The sequence below is a fragment of the Lagopus muta genome, chromosome 8, assembly GCF_023343835.1.
Source record: "Lagopus muta isolate bLagMut1 chromosome 8, bLagMut1 primary, whole genome shotgun sequence".
In the NCBI taxonomy this organism is placed as follows: Eukaryota; Metazoa; Chordata; class Aves; order Galliformes; family Phasianidae; genus Lagopus; species Lagopus muta.
Genome location: NC_064440.1, coordinates 6,900,131 through 6,917,243, shown reverse-complemented (window position 1 = coordinate 6,917,243; position 17,113 = coordinate 6,900,131). Strand labels below are relative to the sequence as shown.

At 36.9% G+C, this 17,113-nt stretch overlaps 1 protein-coding gene across 15 annotated transcripts in view; it reads right to left on the bottom strand.

Annotated features, from left to right (window-relative positions):
- Window positions 1-17,113, bottom strand: part of NCKAP5 (NCK associated protein 5) — a 362,852-nt gene that overhangs the window by 80,752 nt on the left and 264,987 nt on the right. For all 15 annotated transcript variants that reach the window (XR_007378680.1, XM_048953741.1, XM_048953742.1 and 12 more), the window contains 2 exons: window positions 7,944-8,012; window positions 3,120-3,158 (listed from right to left, as the gene is read on the bottom strand). Coding sequence is in view for 14 of the 15 variants with exons in the window: in XM_048953741.1 (XP_048809698.1) it covers window positions 3,120-3,158; window positions 7,944-8,012 (108 nt within the window). In the remaining variant the exon portion in view is untranslated. The remainder of the gene's footprint in view (window positions 1-3,119; window positions 3,159-7,943; window positions 8,013-17,113) is intronic.

Genomic DNA, 17,113 nt, shown 5'->3' with positions numbered 1-17,113 from the left:
CTTCTAGTAAGATAATATACCAAGAGCAGGTACACAGATCACGGGATAATTTCATTAAGTGGTGTAAGTCAAATTTTGAACTGCTGATCCAGGTCTTAAATAAAGAAAATGTAAATAAAAAATACAATATCTTTCATGTGATATGAGGAGTCTTTAGGTAGAAGGAGATAGGAGAAAGAACAGATGCTTCCAATAAGTACCAGAGCATGCAGGTTTGTATCACATCAATTTGGTTTTTTTCTTTTTTTATCACTTCTTAAATTTCCCAGAGGTAAAATTTTCTATTAGTAAGTCATAGAATCCATATAATTTTGGTACATTGAATTGTGAAACTTTGCTGTGCGGCTAATTCAGCACAAACCTCAATTTAATACAGTTTCTCCATGAAGTCTCAGTAAAAAAAAGATTCCTGCATTAGAGAAATTCTATATGTATTGTAACAAACGATAAACTTGAAAAGCGCACATTTAAGACCGTAATTCCATTCCAAGGTTTCAGTGACATTGATAAATCACTCAAGCTTTGCTCACTCAATTTGTGTCACCAGAATCTCTCGGTGGAATCACAGTCCTTCCACATACTGGCAAGTATGCAGCGCTTTATTTGTTACGTTACAGCATGTACTTAATTTAAACAAAAATTAGTCCTTGAGGGACAATTTCAAATTCACAGTAAAGCCTCCGCAGTGTGCGTTACTGTGCAGAATCACTCCTCTCCATTTGCTGAAAGCTCTTAGCTTTTCCTCATGTCCCTCTATGCCCCAGAGGTGTGTTATCTCACTGTGGCATGACTGGCTCTGTCTTACTGCTTAGCTGCACTACAGCAGATTTATCTGTTTACTGGTTACTATTTGGATTGAAGTACCTACCTATTTGGTACTGGTGTAAGCAGCCTGGTTTCTATTTTATTGTAGGCTATTGTGCTCCTGTCTTTACTTATAAAATGACTTGCACGAATGGTGTCAGGAGCACTGTAACAGTTAATATTCATTAGCATTTAGAAGAGTACCTTCTCTCCTCATTCTATGGATATTAAATTAGCTGTTATTACTCAGTAATAGGTAAGCAGCTGTTAAATCCCGTCAATAATAACTAAATCACTTTATTAAATGTATTGAAATCTGTTTTGATTGTGTTCTATGAACTCCTTGGTTCCTATGAGTTTGGGAAGTTTCATTACTGAGAACGTATGAATTGTCTGATGCCTTTGGAAAATGACTTAGTAAGCTTTTCCCTCCATCAGAAAACATCCATGATACTCCCAAACTAGAGACTAATATACTGAGATTAACCTGGTAAATAATTACTTGCATATAGTTTTATATTACAAACTGTGGATCAGGTTTTTTGTCTATTAATGTCAGAAAAAGCCTATGTTTTCAGCTAAGTTGTGCTGAAACACACGTTTGGATTTTTTAAAAAACAGCTGAAGTTACGTTTTCAAGAGGTGTTACAGCAATAGCTCTGTTGACTGCAGTCCTCTGATGATAGACCATACAGCATATGTGTATATGAAGCACAGGCAGAATAATACAGCACAGACAGCAGCAGTGCAAACTTGTCCATATGCTGTGCATTGCACAGACCACCTTCAAGTTACAACGCTCCTAATTGCTGTGTGGCAATACTCCTCTTCTACAGCAAAAGGCTTTGTTGTGCTTCAAAAAGCCATGGCATCCAACAGTGTTACATTCATTCCTAATGTGTGGGAGCAACAGTTCTTGGGTGAAGAGATTTAGGGAACACTTTTGCTTCTGGATTTCTGATTCCAGAAGTCCTAACTGGTAACTGCAGCTTCTAGATTCTTGAATCACTCACCCTTAAGGCACCTCTGCATATCTCTTAGGTTTGTCAAGGTCATTTAAGGTCATAAAGTTGTTTCCCAAATACATTGCTACATTTGCATCTGGAAAATTTTCAGGTGTGTGGTAGAAGATTTTCATTATCTTAGCTTGGTGTTTCTTGCTGCATTTTAAGAACATTATTTCTTTTCCTGTCATTCTATGTATACAAAACAGTTTATATTGTTCCTTGCATTATCTGCACTAAAATACTGTATTTATGTTCCTTTCAGACTTGTCTTTTTGAAGCTAAATGATCCAAAACATTTTAATAATTGCGCATTCATCAAGTGTTCTAGATCGCACAAAGAATCATTTCATGAATATTGCAGACTTTATAGCTTATTATAAATCTTCATACCTTGTTTCTTTTTTCTTTTTCCACCTCAAGAAAATGACATCATGTAATTGTGCTCAAGTTAAAAAACATTTTTTTCTGTAGAATTGTTGCCCTACCAGTTAATCCCTATTCTCCATGGATAGCCAATTATTTCTGCTTATATGTAATTACCTCACTTTTCTCTCTTGAATTCCATCTTTTTCTTTTTTTATTTTTTCCCCCAAGAACACATCTTCATTTTTAATCATTTTTAATTTTACTCCTTGGACTACATTACATCTGAAATTACCAAACATCATATTCAACAATCCGGAGCATGAATGGAAGGCTCAGACATGATCTGGAATAGACCTTACAGAAGCTGTAGTGATGCTTTTCATTTTTAAAGATTAGCAACACCACTGCAGGGGTTTTGTCCAGACTCTATTTCCCTTGCTTATCCAGGAGAATGGAATGTTAGCCCATTGAAAAACAAAATACATGATCTCTATTGCTGGTCCCCAGCCCACAAGTCAAGTATCCAAACCTCCACACAGGCTCACACCAGGAAGTCTTTCCTTCTGTTGGATGTGACTGAGAGTGCCAACTGCTGACTTGCACAGTTATTTATTCATATGTCACACAGGAATGAGCTGTGGGACAGTCATAGCATGTTACTCCATAGGGAATGGAAAAGTGACAGTCTGGGAAGTTTTCTGACTCTCTTGCCTCAGCACAGGAAACCAATAAGAACTGTATACAGCTCCTACATGATCAAGCCTTGAAAATGTGTGGTTTCATGGACTTTTATTCACCTGGATTAAAAACTCCTTAAATTTGGGGCTGACTGATAATTAAGCGTGTGAGTATTGTTTAAAAAAATATAGCCTATATAAAATATTTATCTCTCAAATGACCAATGAACTTTATGTTACAGCAAAATACCCAAACACAACTTACCTTTTGAGTAAGTAGAGCCTGAACAACCTGATTAGCTACCTGAAAGAAACAGATAGTATAGTTTAAGTATATGATCATACGAGTTTATGTGTATTATCTTCTGCTGTGGCTTTACATTCCACTTTCTGCCTAAACCACCACCAATTCTAGTACTTTCATTATTTACTAATATTTTCATCACATAGTACTAGTGAGAATATATTACATGCAAGTGATTACTTCTGTACTAGTACTCACTATAAACCAACACTATCAATGTTAGTTTAACTTCTGCCATCTCTTCTGTGGAGAAGACTGAAACTCCCCAGGTTTATATACAGCTGTTGTAGGTCAGCACGGATTGACTTGCATTCACTAGAGCTGCTTTTTACCAGCTGAGGAGTCCTGAATGTTTTCATGAAGTTTAATTGTTTCTTGATTCAATATTGACAAAATGGTATATCTATCATGACAAGCAGAGACCATAAAGTGCCACAGAAAATTAAAGTACCTACTGTCATCAAAATGTGGTTGGAAGGCATTCACACTGCACAATTTAATTGACTTGAATGACATTACACACCATTGATTAGCAGAACTATATATTCAACAGGGAATTTTGGAAGTTATTTATGTTATGTATCGTTTCTAATTTATATTTACTAGCAGGCATGGAGGGGCTGAAGGAGGCGGAATGGAAAGAAGGGCAAAAATAGGATTTCTGTTGATGTTTAACTTGCGCATTACATTTCTAATGTAGTGTAAGAGCTGAAACTAATTCACTTCCGTGAAATGATTCCGTTCTGTTAGAAGCAGAAGTTACATTCAATTCAAACTCTCACAAAATTGCTTAGTGTCAGTTTTTTTCTCCAAACTGGTCCCTAACTTAAGGCAGCCTGTGGAACAGCAGTCCCATAAATTTGCTCTGTACATGATTTAACAGAAGACAGACTGATATTAGAACAGTAATAAGCAACAGAAGTAAATATGTTACAGTTTTGAAAAAACACATCCCTTGCTGTATGGGCTTTCAGAATCTACATCCCACAGCGTTCCTTCTGGAATGTACTTTCACTGTTTGCTCTACCTGAAAATTGAACAAACCATATCTAATACATTATTTCTTCACTTTCTGACGTGGATTTACTGTACCTAGAAGAACTGGAAGGTTCTTTGAAGTGTGTACAAGTCACTTGCAACAGAATTGCCTACACAATTACTCCTATGCCTTTATATATTGAGCAGAGGAGTGTAAATGGCATAATCTTCCAAATGGGAAAAAACTGAACTTGCCAATGCATAGGGGAGAAATTTTCTAACTTTGAGTATATGAAGTTAGGTACCTAAATGAAAGTACTTGCCCATGATCCATAGCTCCCACAGACCCCAATAAGAAAGATATGTAGCCAGTTTCTTTACAAAAGTAGGCTATTTCATTCTAGTATCTAGCAACCTGACAAACTGTGTTGCTATTACTATTCAAGTATTTTCAGGTTTGTATTGGTTTGCAGCAGGGGGAAGCCTCCACTGAAATGTTCTGCAGCAACTACAATTAATTTAGCAGTCATTACTTTTGCATTTCAAATGCAGCTGCCATGCTAGATGTACAACAGGGCTAGTGAAGAAACTGGCAATCTTTTTACTTACAGGTATCAAGAGACACTGTGGAGATGAACAACATAAGCCAATGCTACAGAACTGACAGTCTCAACTACCAAAAACTGAGGGAATTGAGGTCAAAGAAGGCAGAAGGACTGGTGTCTCAGATGGAGAATATGTGAAATTCTCGCTAACATGAGACAGAACTGTGGCTCAAACCCTGTAACTAACAGGCTGCAAAATGACTTGACCTGTGATTCCTGCAGCTGAGAAGGCAGAACAAGGACTAGTATAGAGATTCCTTAAGCTGCTGTTATGCAGTACACGGCACCGCTTGCCTTCAACACAGCCTGCCTTTCCTTTGAACTTAATAGCAAAGAGTTTTAGGTGAGGGTTATTTTTTTCTGTTTTTGTGGACTGCAATAAAAGAGATGAAAGATCCATATTCACTTTTTTCTTACACAATTATGTTTACATATACATGTTATAAAGTGGTCTTAATAGAAAAAGTGTAAAAGAATGAATCAGAGAAATGAGACTCTAGTGTAACATCTGTTATACCTATTATAAGTACCGAGATTTTACACTTCTATCTTTAATGTATTTTTTCATACCCATAAAGACATTTCAACCATACTAAAATGAATGGTGTTATATTTTATTCAAACTTTAAAATGCATTTTTAAGATGACTTTGTATTTTTTATTAGCTAAACGGATATCTATTCAATAATGCCACGATTTAATTCTTAAAACATCAGCAAAAATATTACCCAACATAAGCTGCACAATTTCCTGCATATAAGTATAGTGAAGCTTGACAGAAATCTCAGCTGGCACCATAATGTGAATAAGCATGGCATTACCACTTGCCAATACACTGAGAGCTGAATTCCAGGATAAGAAATCAGGATTATCATCACACAAAAGCTACAAGATGACAACCCTGGTTTTAAACTTTTCAGAGACAGAAAGATATATTTGTGAGGTATTTCTGTAATTAAATGAGCTCTTTTTTTAATTATTAAGCACTGGAACATTTCAATAACACATGCTCCAAACACTGTTTTAAAGTTGCTTATATATACACTGCAAAAATGAAAAAATAATTTCAAATCAGTGAATGTTTATTAAAATTGACAAAGAACTCCTTTTTTCATGAGAACATGCACAAAAATAAATTATTTTCTTGAAATCTCCAGTAAGAAGCCTTATGTGGAAAGAACTTTTTCACATACGCCATGCTCAGAAGACTCCAGGTGGAAGTGAAGTTTCTCACAATTACTGACTGGGTTATTCACTAATTACTTTTATGTCTCCTCTCTAATTCTCTTTATTGTTGCCTTAATGAAATAAAATTTCCTGTGGAGCTCCACCAAAAGAATGTGCTCAGGTGGATGCCATCTTGGGGCTCTGAGAATTTACAATAATTAAATATTCTTTTGTTTCCAAAGTCACCTCAGTGCTCAGAAAGGATTAGGTCCATGCCTGTTCCAGCTACACCAATACTGGTTAGTGTCACTGCCAAAACACCCGAGTGCTCAAGGGGAAGGAGAAAAAGTGATATCAAGCAATGGGAAAGGACAAGAAAAGACATTGTATTCAAAAGATAAGACAAAAAAAAAAAAAAAAAAAGGAAAGAGAAGATAAGCAAACAAAAATAATAATAAAAAATAATACAGCATGGAAGTACAAAACCACAGGTGACAAGAAGAACTGTGCTGAAAAAGTTGGCATGGTGAGAGAAGATGGATACAGCTGTGATAATACAGAAGAACTGAAAGCAGCCAACCTAATGTTGAAAATAAAATTTAGAGCATAGTTGATATAATTACTCATTCTTTGAACAGCAACAGAATATAAAAAATACAACTGTGGATCAGAAATTAATCATGTAACTGCAAACGCAGACTAAATACATATCATCTGTCCTTGTAATACATATGGAGTGGTTTTTTTTGGATGGACAAAATGAATTATGTATACAGACTTTGTCCAAGATAAATTTAAGCTCTGTAATTTGAACTAATGTAAAAAAGCATGTGGTAATTTCATCCCAATTACCAATGATGCACTGAGTGGAGTGGCACAGACCAAGGCAGACCAATGCTCTGCAGCTGTCAGACAGACACAGTGCAGACAGCACACAGCCTAGCGGGGAAGTGTCTTCTGATGAAAATATGCAACATTGGTAAAAGTGTGAATTTACTGATGAAAGTCAACCTAAACTGCAGGTTTCTTGTACCACAGCTGTATTGATCATGCAGAGCTGAGAAACCATTGTAGTTTTTTTTTTGTTCTGTTTCGTTTGCATGTTAGCCAGCTACTTACACTACTATGAATTCCCATTGTAGAACAGGCAAATGACTCCCACTCAGTAATTCTTTGAACTGCTAACAGCCTAGAACTTGTTTTAAGCTCTCACCCATGCTGAAGAGACTTGTTTCAGGATAAATGAGAGGACTGAGGAAGCATCACTGAGAAAGCTGTAAGCAATAGGAGATACTACCCAAAATCTTGTATGTCCTGAGTCAGACATTTCTGGAAGGCTAAGTGCTCAGGCAGTAATGATGGGTGAACTATAATGTAGCTGTAACTTGGAGATCTGGTCAGAAGCTGGACCACGTAGTAGAATCACACAATCATTAAGTTTGGAATAGACCACTAAGATCATTTTGTTCAGCTATCAATCCATCTCCATCATGCCCACTAAGCCAAGTCTATAAATGCCACAACAGGTAGGCTACAACAAAAGCAGTATAAAAACCTATGCATGTAACCACAGGAGGGAGCAGAGACTGAATTCCTGTTACAGAGGAAGGCTGGGGAATTTCTGACAGCAGAAGCCACTACCACCTGTGTACCTGTGTTCCACACTACAGAAAAACAAGAGCACACAAAAACTAAATTACCATTTTCTTCTCTTAGAATCACTTACCATCCCTGCAGAAGAGACTCCATCTGACAATTTAATTCCACAGAAACATCTTTGCTGGCAAAGCTGTTATACCAACTAAGCTCAATATATTGGTCACCACGATACTGATCTTTTGGTGAAGTGTGAAGAAAAAAAAGATTTACAGCAGAGGTCATGGAGAAGAGTATTTCTAAGTGACAAAAACAAGTTCTTGGAAACATTTAGAATGAGGTAATACTAGAAAACTGCAAAACAATGACAACCTTGTAAGAGAGGGAGAAATTAATTTCAACTCATGTCATTGGAGTACAGTGTATGAACACTCCTTACCTCATCAAGACATCTTTCATACTGTTCTCTCTGATTTTCATTTTCAAGAGCCAGTGCTGAATTCTCTGCCTACAACAAAACAGTAAATAAATAAATCTAAAGATTAATCAACAGGTATGTTGAAAACATAACAGTTCATAAAAAAACCTTAGGGAGCTTACTTTGTGCAATTCTTCAAGATTCAAACTAAAAATACACCACATAATTTTGTGTGCATACTTAAAAATGGCAGAATCTGGTACATAAATTATGAGAAATCAACATATTTTTCTCTATATTATGAACTTGAATTTAGGAATACTATCAGTGTTGAAAAAGGAAAATCTCTTAAGTGAGCTACACACAGTTGCATCAGAATGAGTTTCAGCTAATTTTCTTTCAAAGATCGAGAAGCTAAAACAAGGCTCAAGAAAGCACTTTGTCTGCCAAGCATAACTTCATGACATGTAACCATAACACCACAGTCACTGCATTCAGATAATTACAACTATTATACCATTTACACTACTTGTTTCATTTTAAATGTTCTGTCAGTCTACAAAAGCTTAACAAATGCTGTTTCAAAAGAACTGTGGTTATACAATACAACAGCCATAACTCTAGTTAATATTTATAATTTGAGAGAAAAATTTAATGTCATTCACTGTATGGAAAGATGCTATGGAAAGATGCACAGTTATCACTTCTATTTTAAGAAAGGTCAATGATTCAGCAAAATAAAAACCCCAAAGTCCACTAAATTGAGTTACTAACAAGAATTCTAAAAGCAGACAAATTATAAAAATAAGATTAGGAAGGAAGAGTAAATGTACGCAATCTTTTAATACATTGAGAGAGAGTAAGGAATAAGAGGGAGGTAAGAAAGAAGGGCATAGAGTTTATTTACATGTGCATATAAACAACCGTGTGGAATTAGTGCTTTATCTTGTAGTTACAGCCAAAGCTAACAAAGGTGGTAAAACACCTGGCACCATTATTTTCCCAATGCTTCCTCTCAATGGATTCAGCACATGGCTATAAAAAATCTGTGGGTGATCCTGCAGGGAGCACTGTGAGATGATGGAGCAAAAAATACAGAAGCAGAATTAAATAGCAAAGTAGAAGCAGAGCAGCAAAAACAGCAGTAAGAAATCAGAAGCTGGAGAGTAAACAGTCCTCCCTACTGAAGACATCATCATATACAGTTATCAGTTCGCTTTTACAGATGCATTCCAGCAGATTGATTGATAAAAATAAAGAGATGATTGCTACATAAAAATCTATTTCTGTGACTTAAAGATCTTCAGATGTTTTCTCTATGACTATCACCTTAAAATGTCATACAAGATAAATACTTCCTATTGTTCTGAAGAAACCATTAAAGGATTAGTCTGCACGGCACTTTCACTTATTCATGGTGTACCTAAGGGTTTAATTATTTGAATTTTCATTTTCACTAACATAAAAATATACTGTGTGAACAGTCAGAAAATAGTAGGGGCAGATTGCTTCCATACAGAGATGTCTGAAGGAACTACTACATACACTGGCACTATACAAAATACCCAGAGAAATTATTTCTCTTACTCCTTTTTTTTAATCTTTGAAAGCTGTGAGGTTTCAAAATGGAAGCTAATGCAGCTTGGATTGTTAGCTGAATCTCTGATTTCAATGAGCTATTTGGTAGCCTAACTGTGAAGGAAATTAGGAAATCTGAACTTGACAGCATTATAAATAAACAGTATGTTTCTTCTCTTATCAAGCCATAGTGCCAACATCTGTATAATAAAACCCTTTTCACAACAGTGGCTTTGAAAGTGTAGGGAAAGGATCTAACACAGCCAGTGTTAGCTCAACTTCAGTGCTTCTTGATTGCTGAGCAAATCATGCCCACTTATTTGGCATTTTTGTAATGAGGACTGGACTAGGAGGGAACACTTGATCAATTTTATTTAAGACTCTGCATCAGAGAAAACCACGGCTTGATACACAAAATCACTCTGTACTGCAACTGAATACTTGATAATAATCCACATTCCCCCAAAAGTATTCATTTAGAAAATGTTTAATAGCACTTGTGGTCTCAAACTCCTGCCTCCTCAACCAGATCTTCATTTATTTAACAGAAACCACTGGGTTTTGTTATCGTAAGCCTATTTGTTCTCACTCAGAGGGATCTGCCCTCCACTACTGCACATTCTGGCATCCTCTGCCAGACAGGCAAAGTAGGTCTCCTTGGAGAAAATCCCTATCCCATTTTATTTTCATTTTCAGGCCACTCTTTTTCTAAGCCAAGCCACAATCAGAAGCTCACACTTCTCACAGCATGAAAGCTGCTGCACCCAGAGGCAGTGGTAGGGAAGTACTGACTCCTGTGCAATCCCTTCTCCCACCCATAACCCAACAACAACGGCAAAAAACTGGATTACTGAGGAAGGCACCCTCTTAGATACCACCTGAATTCCACGGTGATTTCTAGTTGTAGGCAAAGCGACCAACTAGGAATTTATGTACATTTTGTGTTACACGTGGAAATAAAATGTGGAAATAAAATGCCTCTCTCCTTCAGCCTCACAAACACTACTTGAGACGCAGACTAGCAAACTGCTTTAGGAGCACAACGTTCATCTCCTAGCAATGTGTTTTCCTGGGGTATGATCCTTTCAGCCAAAAATACCTGTGGCATAAGTTACCAGTACATGAAACGCTGCAGGGGGCTTTTGGATCATTACAGGCATAAGGCTCCTACAAATGTCGAAACCGAGGTGCTTCCTAGTTCCAATTTGAAAAAAAAAATTCCTCCTCAAAGTGTCTCCAAACACTGGAAATTTAAAGATTTCAGTCAAGATTTGCATGATGCCAGACAGCTTTCAACTGCCTTAATTAGAGATAACTGCCTTCTGAGTAGTGAGAGTGAATTCATGGAAAATCAGTTTGACAGTAAGAACTTCAGATTATTTTGTTGCCTTTTCTTACAAGAGACTTTGTCAACTCTGATTTTAATCCTTTCCTCAGGAGGGAAAAAAGCCCCATAGATGAAGATGTGGGTCAGCAAAGACTTCTCTTTCCTTCACAAATGCTGAGGAAACTGTATTTCCATCTGTTTGCACCTGTATTTGCAACTGCACTCCCACTTATTTCCTATTTTATCTGAGACGACTAACAGGCAGACAGTACACTTGATACACTGAGGTGCACTCCTGCTGAAGTCGATATTAATCTGCTGTTTATTTTCCATGAATGCAGACACATACCAGACGCAAAGAAAAACTGTGTTTCTTTTCACATGACACAATATTTCCTTAAAATCAACTATTTTTTCTTTGGGGCAGAAAGAAGCTCCTTGGTTCACAGTGATCTGTTGCTCTAGATGCTATAGAAGATATGAGGAGACAGAAGGCAGCCTTAGCCTTTGTCATGTTTCTGAGAAGGTGCTACTATACTGGATTAGTAAGGGCAGGCCAATTAAAATTTTATAAGAGTAAAATGGTGATGATAATTAGCTCTAGGTCACCTTAACCACAACACACAAGGAACAAATCCAAGCAGTACAATTACATAAACATCAAACTCTTATTGAAAGCATCTTCACTTGAAGTCTCAAATACAATCTCCAACATATCCTGAACGAACAACAGATATAATGAATAACAGAACACACTACAGCTTTTTACCTGACAGGAAAAAAAGCCAAATCCCTCTGCTAACAGCCCCCAAAACAACAGGAATTGCTGCCTCCCCAAAGGCCTTCATCAGCAGTAGGCTCCGAGCTGAAAAGTGCCTTGCTGCCTTCTAGCTCACAGTTTTTTTCTGAATTTATACGTTCAAAGCACAAGATATCCTCACTCACACCAATGGTGTGGCACCGCCTTTCAGCTAAATAATGCTAGACTATAAACAGCTGAAAATCAACATGCTTATAACAAATATGCTCATATCAATACAGACATTTAGAGATGATTACTTACATTCTGTCCTCTTCCCTTTTAACTAGTTTAGAGGCGTAAAGCAGGTTTTGCCTACTAACTATAATTTGTTCAACACTTAGTGGTGTTTACAAGAAGTGGCAGACACACTGTCATGTCTGAGAATGCCACGAGACAGCAGATCTCCCCTAGCCTTGCAGCTACAAGTGGCACTTGAGAGGACAGCTTTCACTTAACATCCTGTAAAAGCCGTTCCTGTGCACTTCTCAAAAGGACTGAAATACTTACAACATGTTTGAAAATGAGATTTGGATTTGCTCCTCTACAGTGTTTTTCAAAAAGCTTAGCCTTAACCTTTATGTCCCTTGATTTATTAAGCTAGGAGAACAGTAACAACATTTTGTTGTCTAACCTGTTCCAATGCGCTATGAATTAGGACCCGATGGGTACATTGGGGTCTTTAAGTGATGAATTATTTCATGTACCTGTTAGGTAGTCTTCAAGAAGCAGTCCTTTGCACTTTTATAACCACAATGAAATGAATTACGCCACTTCATTTTCTACCAGAAGACACGAATAAAAGAAGCACACAAAACCAGATTTCCTCATTCAACCATTGAGACAACATGAAAGGATGGGGGAAGGAAGAGAGAAGAAAGGAAAGGAGAGTAAGCATTTACTTTGCACGAGGGAAAAGGAGATGAAGGTCTAAAGGTTGTGTGTCAAGTTAGCAGCTCAACGTCCTTTGAAGGTACCATCAATAAAGGTCAAGAGGAAATAAGTTATGACAGTGAACTTTAAAATCTCTGACAGAACGTTACAACAGCGGTTACCATGTGCAGTTCTTTGTTATTCATACTTAGCCATTAGTGCATTTACAGAAAGGTTTATTGATTTACACAAACACTCATTTGTCATGTCCTATGCGGTATATTAATAGCTGTCCAACCACTTCAGAAGCGCTCAGCAGTTTTTTTCATGCTTTCAGCCTCTGATTTTGTATATTTCTGTAGTCATGGCTGCATACAGCAAACTATTAGATGCCAAAGCCAGTTGGTAAAAGTCAGTAGCAAAGTTACTGCAATACTTCTATAGGTCCTTAGGGGATTTTTTTCTGCTAAGCTGCCACTTTAAGAACAGCTAACCACTTGAACCACTCTGTATCATTAGTTGCAGGAGATTCTGCATTATTCTGCCTGTTCCATACAGAAAATTTATCCTTTGAGAGACTGAATCAGTAATAACACTTCCTTTTCAATTAGACAAACTGCCAGATAAAAACTCAACAGCACCATTACATTGGCTAGAAGTACAGAAAATTATACCTTTGTTTTTAAATCAACATAATGATAGGAACAGCAGCCTTAATTTATCCTCAGCAGCGCATAAGCATTTCCACTGGCCTCTATCCATTATCCTTCCTTGCAAGCAGTGAGATGTGAGCTGCCCCTTACAGCCCACTGGCACTGTTTCCACCTTCACCCTTTCCACAGAACCACAGCAGAACCACACTGGAGCACCACAGAGCATCTCCCTTCATATTTCCTTTCAGCATGACACAACTGTCTTTTCTCTTCAGCCACACTTACAAAATTTGACATATTTTATCTGAAATATCCAGCCAACATTCAACTCAATTCAAATGAAGCGATGAAAGCAACACATATGCAAATTTAAATAACAAAAATAGAGAACAGGGTTAATCATAATTCTGTCTATCAGAAGGCCACGTTGAACCTTTCTGGGGAGTACCACTAGGGATTATTCTCGAACTTGAAATCCTTGTTATTTTCTTCTAAATTCTCTACTGACACAAAAACAGAGTGAGGTTAGAACAACTGCCACCAAATCTTAAAAGCTGTGTTAGATTACAGCTGAGCTACCAACAAGCGGGGCTGTAGCTTCAGAGAGAGCACTGTAACTTTCTTTTAACATATGCTAGAAATCAAAATATATTTTTATCTAACATCAGAAAGCTAACTACTTAACACCATGCAAAAACCTGATTTAACTGTTTCTAAGAAAATGCAGCCCAAGGTCTGTGCAGCTACGTATGATGTTTTACAAATTACTGATGAGCTGATTCACGTATTTAAACATGAATTTACACTGGAAATTATATTTGCTTTAAAGCAACGGATTTCATTCTGATAGAGCTTAAAACATAGGACTTGTCCTTTGTTCTATAGACATGCAGGAGATGCAGGGAGAGCTGGACCCAGGCTCCTGGTCAGGGCTCATCAGCATCAAGCTCCCTCCTCCCCCCTCCCATGAGAAGAGGCAACAGGTGTTCAGTGGTGAAGCCAACTTCTGGTAAGAAGGGGATAACTATAAGCTCATCCTTCAAATCTACTTATGCTGGATGAATGTCTGAACTTCAGCAGCTGAATCAAACAAACTAAACCAAGTGATTCATACACTGCTGATGAAACTGACTCCTAAAATATATGAAAAAAAACCAGACCCTTTATATTCCTGTGAATTCTTCTGTGAAATCTATTAAGACTTTTTTTTTTTTCTTTTTTTTTTTTTTCCCTTTAAGAAGTTATTGCTGGAAATTTCTATCTGGTTCAAGAATGGTAATATTTGTCTTTTATATTTCATTTGATTCTAACGTATTTAAGAATGACAAGCCTTTAAAACCTTCAGCATTTTCCTTTCTGACACCACAGAAATGTCTGGAGTTGACATTTTAAAGAGAAGGTTAGGTACAGCTCTAGCAGAGCAGGCTGCATTGTAAGCCCAGGCTTATCTTCCAGCAAATATACACCTAAGCTACCAACAGATCTATCAATAATAGCTTTGTCTGTTTACTTGCATGCAAACTGTAGCAAACAGCAAATTCTAGCATTATTTACTGAGACTATAATAGACTTACAATATGCTCACACCTGATGCATTGTCAGTACAGACCTTTGAATAAACAGTAGAATTATAAAGGATGTTTTTTTTTTTTTTTCTAAAACTCTTCCAAATGATCCCAGACAAAACATTTTTCGAGGACAAGAAGAAAAACATATAATTGAGCACCAACGGGAAGCATAAAGCTGAATGTACTTCCTGTAGTTAAGATATAAATGGTATCCATGACAGGATGCAAAATGTGTATGTACTTGATAAAAGACAGAAGTATGAGCATGGGAAAAAGCAGGACTCCTGTTTTTTATCATTTATCCTCTGCACAAAGCAACTGTGCCCACAGCAGGAGTTTGGAACTAGATGATCTTTAAGGTCCCTTCCAACCCAAACCATTCCATCATTCATACTAAGAGCACTTTGGCATAAGGCAGTGATCTGTGCAGAGGACCAGGCAGTCACCTAGTGAATATAATGCTCCTGGCCTGCCTGAGGAGAAGCAGCTGATGATAATAAAGAGTCAATCACAGGCAAGATAATTCTTGCTCACAGCCAGGCAAGCCCAGGAAGCTGTGTGATACAGAAACGTTGGCTTTGGAAGTCAGGAAAGGGGAATGCTGGAGCTCATTCACCCTTCCCATCCATGCCTCCCTAGGGGCACCTCCCTAGAAGCATGTACATGGGGATGAAGGTACAGTCCACAATGCCGTCACACAAACGTGAGATCTAAGAGTGAAATTTTATGCAACGAACAGTGTATGTGTGTCACAAAAGTGGCTTATTTTCTAATTTTCAACTATTTACACTTGGTGATCTTTCCCCCTGCAAACTCTGAAGCAGAGGCAGCTGCTCAATCTTTTCTTTCCTCTTGTTTGAAGTGATTTGTCTCCATTTATAATATGCCATCCCTGAAGAACTCCGAGGCTCTCACTCTAACAGATTTACAGTGCTTCCCCATGTAATATTAACAGGCAGTTACTGCCTCCATCAAAGAACTAAAAATAAAATCCCTGGTCTATGAAAAAAGTATTTGGGCCTGAAATTGTAACTGAAACTCAGATTCTTACAATTGATGAAGGTAGATAAAGGCAAGTAGTGTGGACTTAATTCATCCTGAAGGACATTTGGTGTTTAATATTAACCTAATATTTAACCACATACATAGCTTTCTATTCAGAACCCTTAAATTAATTAATCCTATCATATTTCTTCAGTTGCATTTGTTTCTTTTTTTGTTTTGTTTTGTTTTTTGTTTTTTGTTTTTTCCTGTCAGAAAGACCAAATTGCTCAGGGAAAGCTCTAATTCTTTGAAATTAACAGAGCAGCTGCAAGCCTCTGACTGCCTACAGACCCAAGATTGAAAGATGATAAAAAAAAAAAAGTGAAACCATTTTCAAATAAAATATTTGCTTTCATTTGAAAATGAACTTTTTGCAGAAGATTCAGATGAGACTTAAAAATTGTACTGATATGTATACTCACATATATGTACAAATATTTGTGCAGTACAAGTATTTGCAGGGCTTTAGGTACTTCAAAAATAATATGTATGGCAACATTTTTTTTTTAAAGTCACTTGACTAAAGACAAAATACAAATTCTCTTTGAATAAAATAAAAATCAGATGTTTAGCAAAACTCATATGCTTTTGGGACAGTACTCCAAGCAATGAGAAGGACGTTAGAATTATATAAAACTTTAGACAACACCTCCTTCAAATCTTTGCAGTTTTGACCATGAGGTTACTGACACAGTCACAGTTTTCTATTTTCTGTGATTCCAATTATCCACACCTTCCCGAGTAGCGCACTCAACTCCAAGGTTAATCTAACACAGAGCATCAAAAGAATACAGCTTCCAGATTTATGTATGAAAATTATTATTTGGGCAACTTGTTCTAACAGAATCCATTTCTTATTTTTCCCCACTTGTTTAGCTGGGATTTTCATATTAAATACAGGCAACAGTACTATCAATTCATGGCCTTGGGAAGCAAGCATGCAAAAGAAGCCCAAGAGACAGTTTGTCTTTAGAAGACCCTCAGACCTCAGTATCTGCTTATAGGAATAAGCCACAAAGGCCTTAAGTTTGTTTCCTTCAAAAAGGTGAAACTCACAGATTTACCTTTTCTTCTTAGCAATTATAGCACAGCTTTTCAAAGTCTGCAGGGCACACTACCAATAAGCAATTCAGTAATATAAAGCAATTTCAGAATCTAATTAATTTTAAAAAATAGTGACGATGTATTTTTTCTTTATAAAATTAAAATGATGGTCAAAGTAACTAAGTAGAAAACCTTTAAATTAAGTAGAAAAAAGCCAAGGATTTTACACATCTTAAGGTAGGCATATTTTTTAGATTTCTGAAAATCCTATTTACCCAGATCAGCTTTTCTCTATTAAAGTTTTT